Source organism: Nasonia vitripennis, assembly GCF_009193385.2.
Source record: "Nasonia vitripennis strain AsymCx chromosome 2 unlocalized genomic scaffold, Nvit_psr_1.1 chr2_random0007, whole genome shotgun sequence".
NCBI classification, from domain to species: domain Eukaryota; kingdom Metazoa; phylum Arthropoda; class Insecta; order Hymenoptera; family Pteromalidae; genus Nasonia; species Nasonia vitripennis.
This window is the reverse complement of record NW_022279614.1, coordinates 942,196-958,876: the sequence shown is the minus strand read 5'-3', so window position 1 is coordinate 958,876 and position 16,681 is coordinate 942,196. Positions and strand designations below refer to the sequence as shown.

The window sequence follows — 16,681 nt, the reverse complement described above, 5'->3', positions numbered from 1 at the left end:
AAAGGTAATTCGACGTTATAATTTTCTCTCAATTAAAATTGTCATTATTCTATAACTACCGTTTTATTATTCGAATCCCAGCATAGTCCTTTACAGTAATAATCAAAACGAATGTAAAGAAGAAAATTTCAACTACAATAAAATAAAACAATATTTACGTACAAGATATGTAAGCCCTCCAGAAGCAATGTATCGTCCACTACAATATGCGATATACGTTTTATCACATGTAATTTATCGATTAGCTGTACATTTAAAAAATGAACAGTTTGTACTCTTTAAGGAAGGATATAGAAGAGTTCATTAATAACAACTTTGACTGCATGGTTTGAACTAAATGCGAACGATCCGCAAGCTAGACAGTACTTGTATGTTAATACACCATATTGTTACGTTTTCAATGAAAAAACAAAGAAATTAACACCAAGAAAAAGAGTTTGGAAGCAAATTATTACTAAAATGTACTTTGTAAATCCGAAGAATCGTGAAAGATTTTTTTTCAAGATCATTATTATTACATGTAAAAGGGTCTCGATCTTATGAAGAATTAAAAACATTCAAAAATGTTACATACGCAACATTACATAAAATAGTTGTAGCTAAAAATATAATAACCACTAGTAAGGAATGGGATAAATGCTTGGCAGAAGTAATCAAGATTGAATTTCCTAAAGCTCTGTGTAACCTGTTTGGTTATAAATACGTATTTTATCATCCAGTAAATATCTTAAAGAATTATTTGAATAATATGAAGCATATTTTGACAGTCCATTGTTAACTAAAGAAATAGCTGCAAATATCTCACTGAAACATATCAATTCTATTTTAACAAGTCACGGGTATACACTAACTGATTTCGATTTACCTAAATTTAGTGGGGATGTTGAGAAAACCAATTATGAAGAATTTTATGCAACAAATTGAATTGAAAATGATTCATTATACAATATAAGCTCTTTAACAAATAAACAACGTGAAATTTTCGATGCAGTAATAAATAGTGTAATTAATAAAGCTAATAAGTGAAGTGTTACTTTATTGATGGACCTGGAGGTAGTAGAAAAAGCTACTTACTAAATACAATTATCACTCATTTGAATAAAGAAAAAATAAGTGTTTTACCTGTAGCATGGACTGGTATAGCAGCAAATTTATTAATAAATGAAAAAACTTCACATGTAATTTCTAAATTACCATCGAATATAAATGAAGATTTAACGTGCAACATTACTTCCAATTCAGTACATAGAAAAAATCTGGAAAATGTAGAAGTCATAATTTAGGATGAAATAACAATGACATCAAAACATGCTTTTCAGGCAGCTGGCAAATTATTAAAAAACTTATGTAATAATGACATTGAATTTAGTGGCAAAGTAATGATTGTATCAGGTGACTTCTGACAAACACGACCTGTTGTCAAACATAGGGATCGAATAAAAATTATTAAAAATTGTGTGAAAAATAGTCATTTATGGAGTAAATTTTAAATAATGTATTTAAAAAATAAAATGAGAGTTAGTAATTGTGACAAAGAGTTTAAACAATGACTTTTAAAAATTGAAGATGAATTGATGGAAAATATTCCAAAAAATTTGAAATGGACAATGATGTAACTTTACTTCCAACAGATTTATTATCAACCAGTGATATAATTATGGAAATTTATGGAGATTGATTTTATAATAATAATGTCAATAAACTTTGCAAAAGAGTAATTTTAGCGCCGAAAATCAATGTACTAAAAATTAATAATAACATTTTAAATACGATGCAAGGCGATGTAAGAGAGTATCTAAGTGTAGATTCATACGAAGATGATAATAAAGAGATGTTAGCAATAGAATTTTTGAATTTACTTAGGTTAAATGGCCTACCGCCTCATAAGTTACGGCTTTGTAATAGTACTCAATTAATAGTAAGGAAACTGATGAAATTCTGTATACAGGCAGAAATAATTAGCAGTAAACAATTTGGTAAAGTTGTTTTAATACCACGTATTGATTTGACTTCTTCAAAAGAAGAAATTCTTTTTGACATGACAAGACGACAGTTTCCAGATTAGGATATGTCATGACAATTAATAAATCACAAAGCCAAACATTTAACAAAATTGGTGTCTATTTACCAAATCCAGTTTTTAGTCATGGTCAATTATATGTAGCATTATCCAGGGCAACGTTAAAAAAAAATTTAACAATTTGACTTTCAAAAAATTCAAGTTTCAAGGATAAAAGTAAAAATAATGATGATTCAAATAAGATACATACGAAAAATATCGTATATTATGAAATATTAAATTAATAATAAACTAATAAAATATGTCAGTTATTGAGAAAAGATGTGAATGGATTCACGGCACACAGATACCTTAAGTATACTTTAATATAATAGTAGAAGTAGATATACATAAATCAATAATAGCCAAATAACTCATCTCCTATTTTATATATATATATATATATATATATATATATATATATATATATATATGCAACATGTAAATAGTGCGCTTTAAATCATAAATAAAAATGAAAAAATAAAATATGTCAGTTGTTGAGAAAAGATGTGAATGACTTGGCACACAAGAAAATTTAAATAATCCAAAATGTCGAGGTCCTAAAATTTAAAGGCTCAAAATTTCTAAGGCCTCATAGATTATGTCCAGGTGTCAGGGTAACTCCTAGATGTTAAGTTATCGAGAAAAGGCGTGAATGGCTTCACGGTACACAGGTTCATTAAGCACTTTAATATAATAGTAGATTTTAATTTTTGTATGGCAAATATAACGTTGGCCAATTAACACAAACAATTAACAATGCGATATAATTTCAATAACAAATCTCAATATTTGGCAACAAGTATCGAAACATGAAAACGTGTGAAAATAGTAAATTATTCTATAACTCAGTCAATTAGGTGACGATTTTGGTACAAAAAAAACTAATTTGTCGACGTTTTCGGGATGTAGACAACTCCTTTTAGCTGTAACGACATTACCCGCAGTAGAGAAAACGAGCTCTGACTTTGCTGACCACGAAGGAATCGCGAGGTATTTCCTAGCTAAAACTGATAATGCAGATAATCAGCGTGATCAGGCTGTAAGGATTTAAAACTGCCTTATTGCGACATAATTTGTTGTAGCAAACCGATTATGCGATCATGAAAGGGGTGATAAGCAGATAAAAAGGTATATGTTTTTCACTTGCATTTCCGTTCCTTATTATTAGTTATTTACAATTTATTGCAAATAAACGCGATTTTGGTCTTTTTTTGCTTATAATTTTAAAACTAAAGGAGCTATCAGAATACCTCAGAAAAATGATTTGAAAAACATAGAAATATCTACAAAATGAGAGGTCGAACGCCTTAATCGGATAACTAGGTCATGAGATAATTAGGAAAAACCGGAAAATTAGGCGTTTTTTTTTTTTTTTTGAAAATTCATAGCTCCGTCATTTTTTGAGCTGGAGCGCTAAAATTTTGGGAAAAAGTAGAGACTATAATGTTCTTTATATGTGCAAAAGTTAAGTGATGTCGGATTATTAGTTTGCTCAAAATCGCGATTCAAAGTTTGTGGTGCGTTTTTCCGGCAGATCTGTATGCTCTACCATAAGTCTAATTGAAATTTCAAAAAAATGATCGAAAAGTTGACATCATGCACTACAAAACGTAAAGTTCAGTTTTTCGATCAAGTGCCTGGAAGCATGCAAAAAAACGTCGTAAAGTTCGCAAAAATCGGCCGAGCGCGCGCCCGCAGTCGAGTGGTGGGAGACGGAGCAGCGGCGGAGGAGACGCGTATATATAGTAATAGGGGCACGCGGCGCGCACGGTACCTATCTTTGCATTAATATTTCTCAGTATCTACTACAACTATTTAAATGATTTTTTTTTTATTTTGGGGTAATGAAACCAGAGGAATCACATACCGATGAGCATACAGGTCTGACAGTAGAGCATACAGGTTTACCGGAAAAAAAAACGCACCACAAAATTTGAATCGCGATTTTGAGCAAACTAATAATCTGATATCACCTAACTTTTGCACATATAAAGAACATTATAATCCCTACTTTTTCCCACAATTTTAGCGCTCTAGCGCAAAAAATGACGGAGCTATGAATTTTCGAAAAAACGCCTAATTTTCCGGTTTTTCCTAATTATCTTAGGACCTATCTTTCTTTGTTCTACAAATCATCTTGATAAGGCATTCTGATAGCTCATTTAGTTTTAAAATTATAAGCAAAAAAATACCAAAATCGTGTTTATTTGGAATAACTTATATAGTGCTTCGCTTTCTACTAACGTTTGATAAAATAAATAATTTTTAGATCATTACTTTATTAATTAATAGAACGTATAATTGGGCTATAATTGAATTTAAAAATTATGAACAATTTAGAAAATGAACAAATTTTGAAGATATTTGCAATGCGATTTACCTGTCTTGCTCTTTTTGTCGTTATGAAGCAACATCATTATACCCACGCACAGACCGCAGATATTTGTTTAATGATGATGTCGAACCCTTGATCTGGAAAATTTCTCTGCAAATACTACAAGTGCCCTCAGATCCATCTTTTGACCTAGAACAATGACTCCACACCCAACTTTGTTTTCTCGACATTATTTAACTTTTTTTTAAATTCCTGTTAAAAAGAAAATAAATTAAGAGACAGAACTACGTCCGCCGATTATTTATAACATAAAATTTAAGGCTACGTACTTACTGAAAGCATGTGTTGCTAATAGAAAGGTTACACGCATTATGATACGATAAAAACGATTTTGCATACTGTAGTAAAATACACGTATGTGATCGTTGCCTTCACTATTTTCACTCAGAAGAAAAACTAACATTGCATACAGTGGATTGTATAAGACTGAATAATTACAAGGTAGTGCCTCTAAAGAAAAGGGACAGTGTATTGCAGTTCAAAAACTTCGTGCACAAAAATAGAGTGCCGTTCGTGGTATATACTGACTTCCAGTGCTTGCTGGAACCAGTCAATGATCACAAGCACGCATACCAACAGCATAGGCCCTGTAGTGAAGGATATTTTATCAAGTGTAGCTTTAATGATTCTTTATCCATTTACCAGAGCTATGGACAGAATAGCGAGGAAGACACTCCTACAAAGTGGTTTATCAGCAATCTCTATGCTCTCGCTCTGGACGTGTGAAACATGTACAAGAATCCAGTAGCAATAAGAGATTTAACTGACCAGCAAAAACTAGAATTCACCAGGACTTGCAAGTCACATATGTGTAAAACCGTTTACAACAAAAGATTTTTTTACAACCTCAGTGGATACGATGCGCATCTATTCATCAAGGAGGTTGCAACATGTTTCCTTGAACGTGTATATCTGTTGCCGAAAACTAAGGAGAGATACATATCTAAAAAAAAAACTTAACCAAAGTGAAAAGGTTAGGCGCGTTTGATGTTTTAGGTATCATCATGAATGTCAATAATTTTTTTTACTGTGGAATTACAGATTAAAAAACAACAGAGATTAATTAAAAAAGTCAAGTTTACAATCATATTATTTTATTTATAATACGACTAACAAAAAATCATTATGTTTAATTAAGGGCTAAGTCAATCTTTAAAAAAAATTAACTTTTAAAAAAGTAAAAGGTCAGGCGAGTTTAAGGTGGGTCCGGAGAGGTAAAAGTGGGGTAAGGGTCGCAGAGAAATCTTCGGTTTTGACTATTGTGTGTGTGCTGTGGACGCAAATGGACAAAGTACTAACCTTGGATAAAAACATTTATCCACGCGTGCGAGCGCACGGAAAAAAAATTAATTTGTTTTCGACTCGTGATTACTCGAGCTAGCCTTAACTAAATGACTTGAAAAAAATTGTATAATAACCGTGAATATGCGTAGTTTCATATTATGTAATCACAATTAGCAATCAACAAAAGTCTGTTACAAATTTTCAAAATTGTTAATATAAAATCCATTGTATTGAACAACATATAGTGATAAAGATATCTAGAAAGTTTCAAGCCTCTACATGTAATAGATTAAAAGTTATAAACATTTGAAGTTGAGAATCGAGTGCACGAGAGTGTGAGGTTAGGTCGCTTCACTCGCTTGCAGTAGGCGCTTAGTATAGCCATTGTGGCACTATTTTTTTCGGCTCTGTTGACGTTTTGGTCTTTTTCTCGTTGAAATAGCCGGTAAACTGAATTTTTAAGGGTACTAATCGATTCAGCATGCCATTCTCTTGCTAAAAATATGTTTTTTTCCACTGACTCATTATTTTAAGCATATGAAAAAACGATCTGAATCTCAAATTTTGCTGTCATCCCATAAGAGAAGAGCGTTTACAATGTTAATATTTCTGTTAATATCTCAGTAACGGATCGATCAATCAATCTGAAATTTTCACAAGTCGTGTGTGATGCATAAAGGAAAAGATATATACTCATTTAAAGAGATTCTCATCACTTTACTATATCTCCAGACCCTCCTTAATATTGTTATGATCGGGTTCGGGTAATAAAAATAACAACACGTTATTTATAGAAAATCACTCTTGAACTCGGACTCTTTATTCGAACGTAAACACAACTGTTCTCAACAGCTGACAGAACCAGACTGAACATAAACAATAACATCCGCGACGTCGTTTCGATCGCTTTGCGCGATTCTTGGTGTTCGAATCGCGCAACGTTCAGGCTCGGTCACAACAATATATTCCGCAACGAAATTACAGATAGCCGTTTCATTGTACTTATGGTGTTTGTATGACGTTCTAATACATAAAACGAAAATTTTAGTTGTTCACCAATAAACAAAATGAAACGGGCATGGCAAGTTACGTAGTAATTATCTTGAAAGTTGTTTCTCGCTTTATTACGATTAAATATAATAACTTATATAAACTTGACTTAGTTTGATTGATCTCAGTTCTTTTCTATTTGTAATTACGTTGCGGAATATATCAAACTCGCCTAACCTTTTACTTTTTTAAAAGTTAATTTTTTTTAGAGATTAAATTATGTTTTAAAAACCGCCTCATACATTAGCAGGCAGATTATACAGTATAATAAAACAATATTTTATTTACAAGACCTATAAATGCAGTTGGAGGAAGCTACGTGCCAATAAATTGGCAGCAGTTTTTTTTTTGTATAATGAAAAATCCAAACACCAATATAGAAGTAAATAGTGTTACGGGCGCCACGACTTCGATTGCTTCTCAAACTCGCCTACGTGGCGCTACCGCGCTACTTGATGATTGGTAATTTAAACTTAAGTAATATATCGATCAATTATAAACAATTCTCAAGATATTTGCTACATAACTTGGCATGCCCTTTACATTTTGTTCATGGTGTTGTCTAATTGTAAGTGTAACTTTTTGCATATTTTATTTGTGTACATAAACTTATAAAATAGTTATTCAATAAAATTAAATATTTTAAATGTGAAAGTATGTACCATGAACGAAATGTAAAGGGGATGGCAAGTTACGTAGTAAATATCTTAAAAGTTGTTTGTAATTGATCAATATATTACTTAAGTTTAAATTACCAATCATGACTTAGCCCTCAATTAAACATGATGATTTTTTGTTAGTTATATTATAAATAAAATAAAATATGATTGTAAACTTGACTTTTTTCAATCAATCTCAGTTGTTTTTAATCCATAATTTTGCAGCAAAAAAAATTATTGACATTCATGGTGATACGCAAAACATCAAACGCGCCTAACCTTTTTACTTAAGTTAAGTTTTATTTTTTGAGAGATTTCATGTCTTTTTGAGCGAACTTATTGAAGTACCTTAAATTTGTTCAAAAATGAAGGTGCATGAAATCGCCAATGACAGGTCTTGTTTATGCACTTCATAGCTTTTAATGTCTAAAATTAGTTTTTACACTTAGACAATGAAAGTTATGGAACGCACTACCTCGATTGCGCATTGTCGACCGCATGTACCTGGACAGTAAATATAACTGATTTGAACATTTTGCACCAAGAAGTACGGTGTGCACTGCCTAACTCCGCCATCGGTTACCCTAGACCGCATTCATGGCTGATATTAACACGTGGATACAAAAATCTACAGCGCGCAATATATTTCGACAGCCTCGTCATCGAAGACCCTTGGCACCTAAACACCGAGCGTGACCAGCTACCGCAAAACGATATTTGCATGCAGGAACAAAAAGTCACGAAATCCTCTTCCTGGGCCCCGCCATCAGTGACCCCGAATACTCAGAAAGTTTGTGCATCTTCAGTGCGGCAGCTGTTTAAAAACATAACCTTAAATTCAAGCAGACAATGTAAACACATTTACTCTGCGCAACTTATAGAAATCTGTGGAAAATACCCAACTGTATAATATAGCTTTTGCGGCCAACTTCACGGTCCTACCACTTTTAGGTTAGAAAGCCAACTTCACGGTCCTACCACTTTTAGGTTAGAAAGCCAACTTCACGGTTCTACCACAATGAAGAAGGCGTTACTCTATGGAAAGCTCAATTGGGTAACTGATCTCGAGATGCTCAACTTCTTCGACGTTTCCAATGATCATCCCAAAGGTTATATCTTCGAAGTGGATCTTGATTATCCAGTGACTTTCCACGGCACGCACAGTGATATCCCCTTCGCCGAGCACATGTGTCCACCGGGATCGAAGCAGGAAACTGATGACAACACTCTACGACAAAAAAAATCTACGCGATTCACTACAGAGTCTTAAAACAAGCCATGGCACATGAACTGCATCTCAAGAAAGTGCACCGAGCTCTCGAATTGAAGCAAAGTGAATAGTTGAAGTCATATATAGACTTGAACAGCGCCAAGCGAACAGTGGCCAAGATTGAGTTTGAAAAGATGCTTTTTAAACTGTTTAATAACGCTGTGTATGGTAAAAACATGGAAAACGAGACTAAGTGGGAAGGACGATACGGTGTGGAAGCTTACATCGTGAAGACCACGGTTTACAACTATACAATCTTTGATGAAAACTTAGTGGCAGTGCAAATGTTCCGTTCTGAAGTAACAAAAGTACTGTGTGTAAAGAAGCCCATATATATCGAGCTTGTCCAAAACGCTGATATATCGCTTCCACTATCAGTACATGCTCAGACGTTGGACAAGTGCAAGCACCTGTATAGAGATACAGATAGCTTGGTATATGAAGTGACAAATATCAACGTATACGACATGATACGCACGAACATCTACGTGTTCAACACTTTGGACTATGCTGAAGACAATTAATTTGACATGTCTCGCGCTAAGGGGACAGATACACCTTAAATAGTCAAAAAATGAAAAATTCAATTTTTTGTTTATATTTTTCCCAAATTGTTTAAAAAATGAATTAAACTATTAAATATATTCAGGTATAATGTAAGAAACATAAAACCATGTTAATATGTGCCATATTATCAGGTATGACATTTCTTCAAAGGCCAAAATTCAGAATTTCCATTTTTCAGCTACCGCAGACTTACTTAAGATTTGGGCTTCGAAGGACACTTTTGTACTAATAGATATGCTTCAAACACATATAGTTTCCAGATGAGTGTAAGGTTTTACAATAAAATATTATTTGAAAAAGTTTTTTGAAAATAATCAACGAAAATTGTTTAAACACTTTAAAAAGTAACAAATTTTATGTTAAAATCCAGACAATTTTTTTAAATAATATTTTTTTGTAAAACCCCACACACATCTGGAAAATATATGAGGTAAAAGTACCCCTTATGGAACGGTTTCATGTAGGTTAGAAATGTCGGTCTCATTTAAATTATTTTAAAGTATAATAACGTTAAACTGCCAATACGGCTCGATGGGCTAGGTATTCAAGATTGAAATGAAATTTTGAAAATATAAATTGAACTTAAATTTGAATTTAAATTAAAAAAAAAAAATAAACCAGTCACTGGTACGTGTTATGGAACACCGCTGTTCAGTTCGTTTTATTCGTTCAAGTAGTGTAGGTGTAAATTTAGGCTTTTTGAATTTCGCGCCGCTGCTCGCTCTCCGTTGCGACGTTGAGAGCGCGCGCGCATGCGTCGAGTTGCGCGCCGCCGGCCCCGCTTGCGAGCGCGCGAAGAGCCCGCGCGCGCGGATTTCCTGTTCGGACTGCCTAGCGCTTCGCACGTTTGGCTTCCTTACGCTTTTCGATTTTTTTTGTCTTCTGACGGTGAGCCAGTGACTTGTTCTTCTCAGAGCTATCACTGTTCACCTCGTTCTGCGCCGTGTTGGTAGTGTTTAGCGGAAAATTCGCGATCGCGTCATTCGCGTGTGTGTATTTGTGCGAGTGTGTGAGTGTGCCTCGAGGCGATAGTCTTAAGGTTTATTGGCGAAGGTGTCCACGTGTTGTACGTGACTCCTTCGGGGCGAGCGAACAGCGGCAACACCCCTTGTTGCCCTCGTGCCAAGCGTCTGGCTCCCCGAGACGTCGGGGCGCGCTTGGTGCACGGTTGCGGACCATCCTTTCGCTCCCCAGGCCCGGCTTCCAGACCTCCAGGACCAGGATGGAAGCAGCGGCGGACTACGACGAGGCCTGCTCAACGCCCTCTTCAGCGGCGGTTTTTGTGTTCGTCTTTGCGGTAAGAGAGATCTCTCTGCGTGCGGAAAAGGTACCTCGCGTCGTTGCGTTTGCGTGCGTTCTTTCACTTGAGTTTTTTCTCTTTTAGAGTCACTGTTCTCTTTCTTTTATTTGTATAGTTTCCCTTCCCTTGTTTTCAATAAAGCTTACACTTGCTGAGGCTTTTCCCTCTAAACCGTGAGGGTTTTTACGCCAAAGCAAGTGCTTTTTGTGCACCGCGAAATCGTGTGTGTTAATTAAAAAGAACCCTTCACTCACTCAACCCTTTCCTTTTGTCGGAACTCACTCTGAGTTCTTTCACTCGTTCCAAGATTAATATTCAACCGCTTTTTCGACTTGTCCCCCCGTTCCATAACTCATGTCCCCGTTTTGGAACAGCTGAAAAGATTGTCATAACTAAAATAATATCTTATTTGTAACAGCTGTAAATATTCTAAAAAATCAAGATATAATTGTAAGTAAGTTTATAATTATTATAAATATAATAATATAATCATATAAATTATTTATTTAATAAATAGTTAACAAAAATACACATTTTTGAGCATATCGAATAATACACGCTTGTTTACTTTAGTAAGTAATACTGATTTTCCATAAGTAAGTAAGTAATCAACATTTTTAAATCGTCTATAATTTTTCACATTTGATTTTCTTCTGTATCTCATTTTTTCTTTCATCTTGCGCATATAATCTTTTTTCTCCTCTGCTAACTTTTTTTTCTCTTCCTGTAATAACTTTTTCTTGGCTTTTTGTACTTCCTTCGTTTTTTTAGCTTCTTCCTTTTCCAAATGTACCTCCCACCATTCTTCTGATGTTCCCACAGCAGGTAGTTTAGGTTTTCCAGTAGCATTTAATTTAGCTCGTTTCTTTTTAGATAAGTGGTCTACGGGTAGCAAAAAAGAATTGGCAAAACTCTTCTTTTTAATGGCGGTGCTATCTAATAATATGCAATAATTTATATTATAAAATTCATGAAATTTTGATTTATACGTGAATCAAATCAATTGAGGTATACAGCACAATATGGTATACCTGAATCTACAGAAGCAAGACCAATATTCTCTTGATTTTCTTGAAGTAGGTTACTTGATTTGTGATTTATTTCTTTACAAATGTTTTGAACATTCTCTTGCAAAACAGGTGAAATATCTTGATTTTGGGGACTGACAGATTTTGTAAATTGGACATCAACGACCTCTTCAGAGTTATCTTTTACTTCGTCAGTCACTTCCAGACTGAGATCGAAGTTGGTTGTAACAGGTGTTTGACAATTGTCCTTGTTTGTAATTGTAGGACTAGTAGGCTCTTCTATTTAATCAATTAATACTGTGCTGATCGCTTGAAAATCATTCGGCTCATTTGTCATATCAGCACTTTCATGAAAGGTTTCTGAAATAATGAAAGATTATAAATAGATAAAATAAGTTATTGCCATAAATAATTTTTAATAAATTTGTACAAACCTTTTTGAGAGATTACAGTATCCAAATTTTCAGGTAATGCGTGTTCATGCTCGACAATATGCTCAATTGTGCTATTTGTTTCTATAATAATACTTTCTAAGCTTTCATTATTTAAAAGAGCATTTAATTCATTATCTTCGATGCCATCTAATTCTATGAGAATTGGATCATTTGTTACGTTCAAATTGCTTTCATTCATTAATTCAAAAGACGTACTAGCAGGTACAGTTTGCGGTACTACAATTAACTTGTGGTTGTTTAAAATCTCAACACTTTTAATTAAAGAACGCGATTTCTTTCCGGCATCTATGCATATAAAATAATATATGATTATTTATATATAAGTTATGTTGTAAATAATAAAAATTATTTTTGTAAATATTCAATTAAAAATTGTAAATACTCAATTAAAAATTGTATATAGTCAATTAAAATTGTAAAAAAGTAGAAATTAATTTTGTAAATAATTGATTAAAATTGTAAATATTAAAATTAGTTAGCAGCCGAATGATCATTTAAGTGAATCAATACAATGAATGATTGATCATGCGTTTACCACCAACAGCTTTCTTTACTTCGAGCCAATACTGAAACAAACTGTTATTCGCTGTATCTTGATTCTCTACACCGATGGTCTCTGTTTCTTTGAAGTTCTGGAGCACAACATCCGGTAGGTTCTTCTCGAGGGTCAGTAGATGCTTTTCATATCTTCAACTTCAGAATTTGTATTAACATGCTCGACTGATTTCTCTGATTCAGCTTTCTTCTTTTTACTTTTTTTCTTATGAAGAACATTGTATTCGACTGCTTCAGGGTCGAAGGGCACCAAACCAGCATCTTTAAAGCCATTTATAATGGTTGGCTTTTCGTTGACAAATGAATTCAAAGCTTGTTCAAGTACAGCTGGAAAATGTTCCTTCTTTAATCTTGAAATGTCTTTTTCAGCTTTATATTTTGCAATAGCTGCTCGCCACACTTCTTTGAATGGGTGAAAGAAAGCAATGTCCAGAGGTTGCATAATGTGTGTCGCATTGGGGAAGAGAGCAATTACCTCTATTTCTTTCTCTCGACAACATTTGACTAATGGTATAGTGACATGAGAGGAATGGCCATCCAAATAAATAATAATTGGAAATTCCACCTCACTTTTTTGTAGCCAAGGATAAAAAACATTGGCTATGTATTCAAAGAACGTCTCTGTAGTCATCCAACCATTATCAGAATTGCCGATACCCCAACCAGCTGGACAATTTTTTAGAATATTGGCTGGCATACTATCTGCGTACTTGTACATAATCATGGGCGGAGCTCTTGTTCCATCAGCGCTGTACATAAAAAGTGCTGTTAGGCTTTCTTTTTCGCCCCCATCCACAATCTTGTAGGCTGAGCTGGCACCTTTCTTGGCTAACACCTTCTCTGATTTGGGAATAAGTTGCACATTAGTCTCATCGCAGTTGAATACTCTTGAGGGATGCAATTTATCCAAGCCTTTATTCTTCAAGTACACTCCAATGTCCGAAAACCATCCTCTCAAATCTTCTTCAGTCACACAAGCAAGTGTCATAGTAAAATGCTGTGGAGTCCTGATGGTTATTTCAGGATGTCGAAGTCGAAACTTTTCAAACCAGTGGCGGCCAGGTCTGTCATTAGTGAACGGAGTCTTAGGGATTTCATCTCCAAGATTGCGTATATAACTTTGCACGCTGTCCAGCAATTCAGTTTTGGTGATTGGATATCCTTTCTCAGCTCGATACAAAATCCAGCTTACAATCTCATTCTCTACTTCTGTTGACAAAATTGGAGCAGGGCCAGCCATTAAATTTGATTGCTCCGGGTTCTTCACAGCTCTGTGGATAGATGTTGGTGGTACGCTATATTTAAGTGCAGCTTTTCGCACAGACGTGCCATGATTAACTGCATTTACAGCTCTCTGTAGATCAACAGTAGAATACAGCTTTCTTTTCACTTTTTCTTTCTTCTTGACCACTTTTGCCTCTTTTTTCACAACAACATTCTTGCGCTTAGAACCCTTTTTCACAGTACCGTCTAATTTTTTCTTGCTCTTTTTGTTCTTCTTGATTTCCGTTTTCACCTTTCGTATTGCTGTCATTCTTGATACTTAATTTATCTGTAACAAATATGAAAATAAATTGAATAATATACTTTACTCATGTTTGCTCAGTTTGTAGGTTAGGTTTTTATTTGTGGTCTGAAATTATTTTTATGTGACATGTTTATATTTACACTTACTTACACAATACTTAAGTTGAAAAACACTTGAAATACACTTATTTTAAACATTTTGGCGTGATGAAAATTATATAAAACTGTTTAAAATTACATTTTATGTTGGTTCTCGAAACGTGCTCCATAAAGTGGTACATGAAGTAAGAGCAGGTCCGCGGATTCGGAACAGTCGTTTGGACTGTTCCATAAATCCGGACAAATGCCATTTTTCCGCGCCAGTTATGAAACACCGATATATTTAATAAAAAACGTTTCTATTGTAAAAAAAAATAAGTAACTTGGTTCTATGAACCGAAATCAATATATAATCCAATAATCATCTCACAAGAACACTTATATCTTCCTATATTATATAGTCATTTTGGCAAGACTCCCCCCCACCACCCCCCACCACCCCCCCACCTTGGCCCCCCCACCAAAACACGTAAAATTCTTTCATTTTTCTGTTATTTTCGAAAATCTCAAAAACCCCCCCACCACCCCCCACCGCCCCCCCCCCATCGCCCCCCCCCCACCAAATAACATGACTGCTCTCTGCGTTATCGGGCTTGAGACCGTCATACTTTCACAACGCTATTGCGTAGTAAAATAAGGCCGCATTAACAGTCCAATTAAATACAAATTTATAACATATTATGATTAAATAGATTTAAATTGGATAATATTAAATAGAATTATGGTTTAGGTTAAGGTAAGAAGTATCAGTTCCAAGAGAACCAGATATTGAAGATCTCTAATTTTATTTAAGTTATAAGATTAAAGTTAATTATTAATAACGTGTAAATAAGTTAGGGAATAATTGAGTTCAAAGAACTCAAAGAACCATCATAAAGTATAATCATTATAGATGATTCACTGATTGAATAAACAACAAAATGGACAAGATAAGCGAGATCAAAGACCTCGATGAATTTTCAGGTAATATGAGTAGTCAGACAGAACTAGAGAGACAGAATAAAGAGACAGTTTTCCAAATAATTTAATTTTCAGGATCACCTCACGTCTCCCAATGGCGCGCAACTCGAAAAGTCTATCATTTTATAGATGCCTTTTGCGGCACAAAGATTTAAACATTAAGAACATTAAAAAAAATTAAAATTAATTTAAAAAAAATATATATATATAAATTCAAATGATGAATTTCAAGCGTCAGAAAACTTCAAAAACTAGCTAAAACTATTTTAAATGCCATTAATAGTAGAAGTTCAATGTTAAACAATACTTTTACTTCCAGTAACAGGTTTTCTTATACAATAAGATCGATCATTTTCAACCATCCAGAACATAATTATCAGTTCATGAAAATAAAATTTTGAAGATAAAATCACACAGAAACTACAATAGGGGGTTGGCGAGCGAAGCGAGCAGGGGGGCGGAGCCCCACTAGTATATATATATATATATATATATATATATATATATATATATATATATATATATATATATATATATATATATATAAATAGTAAACAAATCAAATCGGAAAAAATCTGCGTCCGTGGTACAAAAAAAGCGTCGATTTGAGAGAATTTCAACGCACACACAGTTATATATTTTTTGTTAATTCTAATTACTGTGTATCAATACGTATTGTTGTGTATTTTAAATAATAATACTTTAAAATATCAATAAAATTTTTATAAATCTTATACGTATCATTATAATATTCGATTCTCTTATATTTCCAACCGTTCCATTACGGGGTCACGATTTTAGCAGTGTTCCATAAGGGGTACTTTTACCTTGTGTTTGAAGCATATCTATTATACCTGAATATATTCAATACTTTATTCATTCTTTAAACAATTTGGGAAAAATATAAACAAAAAATTAAATTTTTCATTTTTTGACAATTTAAGGTGTATCCGTCCCCTTAACAAGAACATCGTGGGCCTGATGAAGGATAAGTGTAACGGTGATATTTGTTTGAATTTGTTGGACTTAGAAGCAAAATGTATGCCATGAGAGTCCAGAATCAGAAATCTCTTAAAGACGCAAAGGGTGTCGAGAGCTCGGTGGTCAAGGCCACCATCGACTTTAATGACTACATCGAATGCCTTCAAAAAAACACGATCATCACCTGAGAGCAGCGGAACATCCGGACGAGACAGCGCAAGCTCTTCACTGAGAAGAAAGTGAAGATAGCTCTCAGTACTTGGAATGACAAACGTTTTCTCCAGCCTGGGAAAACGGATACGCTACCTTAGGGATACAACAGTATCGTCGCGGATGAGCAGCCAACAGCAGCAGCACTGACACTAGGAGAAGAACAGCTAATCGCTGGATCATCGAGGGAGAAAGAAGCTGATTTGACAAGAGAAGGGGTTAAACCAATTGCTATCGCCGGCGCAGTCGAGCCTCCGATATTCGGAGAGGGAGATCAAG

At 34.3% G+C, this 16,681-nt stretch overlaps 2 protein-coding genes across 2 annotated transcripts in view; one reads left to right on the top strand and one right to left on the bottom strand.

Moving 5' to 3' along the window:
* The window catches only part of LOC116416484 (SKI family transcriptional corepressor 1 homolog-B), a 767,432-nt gene that overhangs the window by 68,762 nt on the left and 681,989 nt on the right, over positions 1-16,681 (top strand). The gene's annotated exons all lie outside the window — the stretch shown is intronic.
* On the bottom strand, positions 11,350-14,159 carry LOC116416491. The gene is made up of 4 exons (XM_031925233.1): positions 12,783-14,159; positions 12,606-12,726; positions 12,050-12,355; positions 11,350-11,975 (listed from the first exon to the last, which is right to left on the bottom strand). Exons 1-4 carry the CDS (start codon positions 14,157-14,159, stop codon positions 11,899-11,901), a joined length of 1,881 nt encoding a protein of 626 aa, XP_031781093.1. The 3' UTR covers positions 11,350-11,898.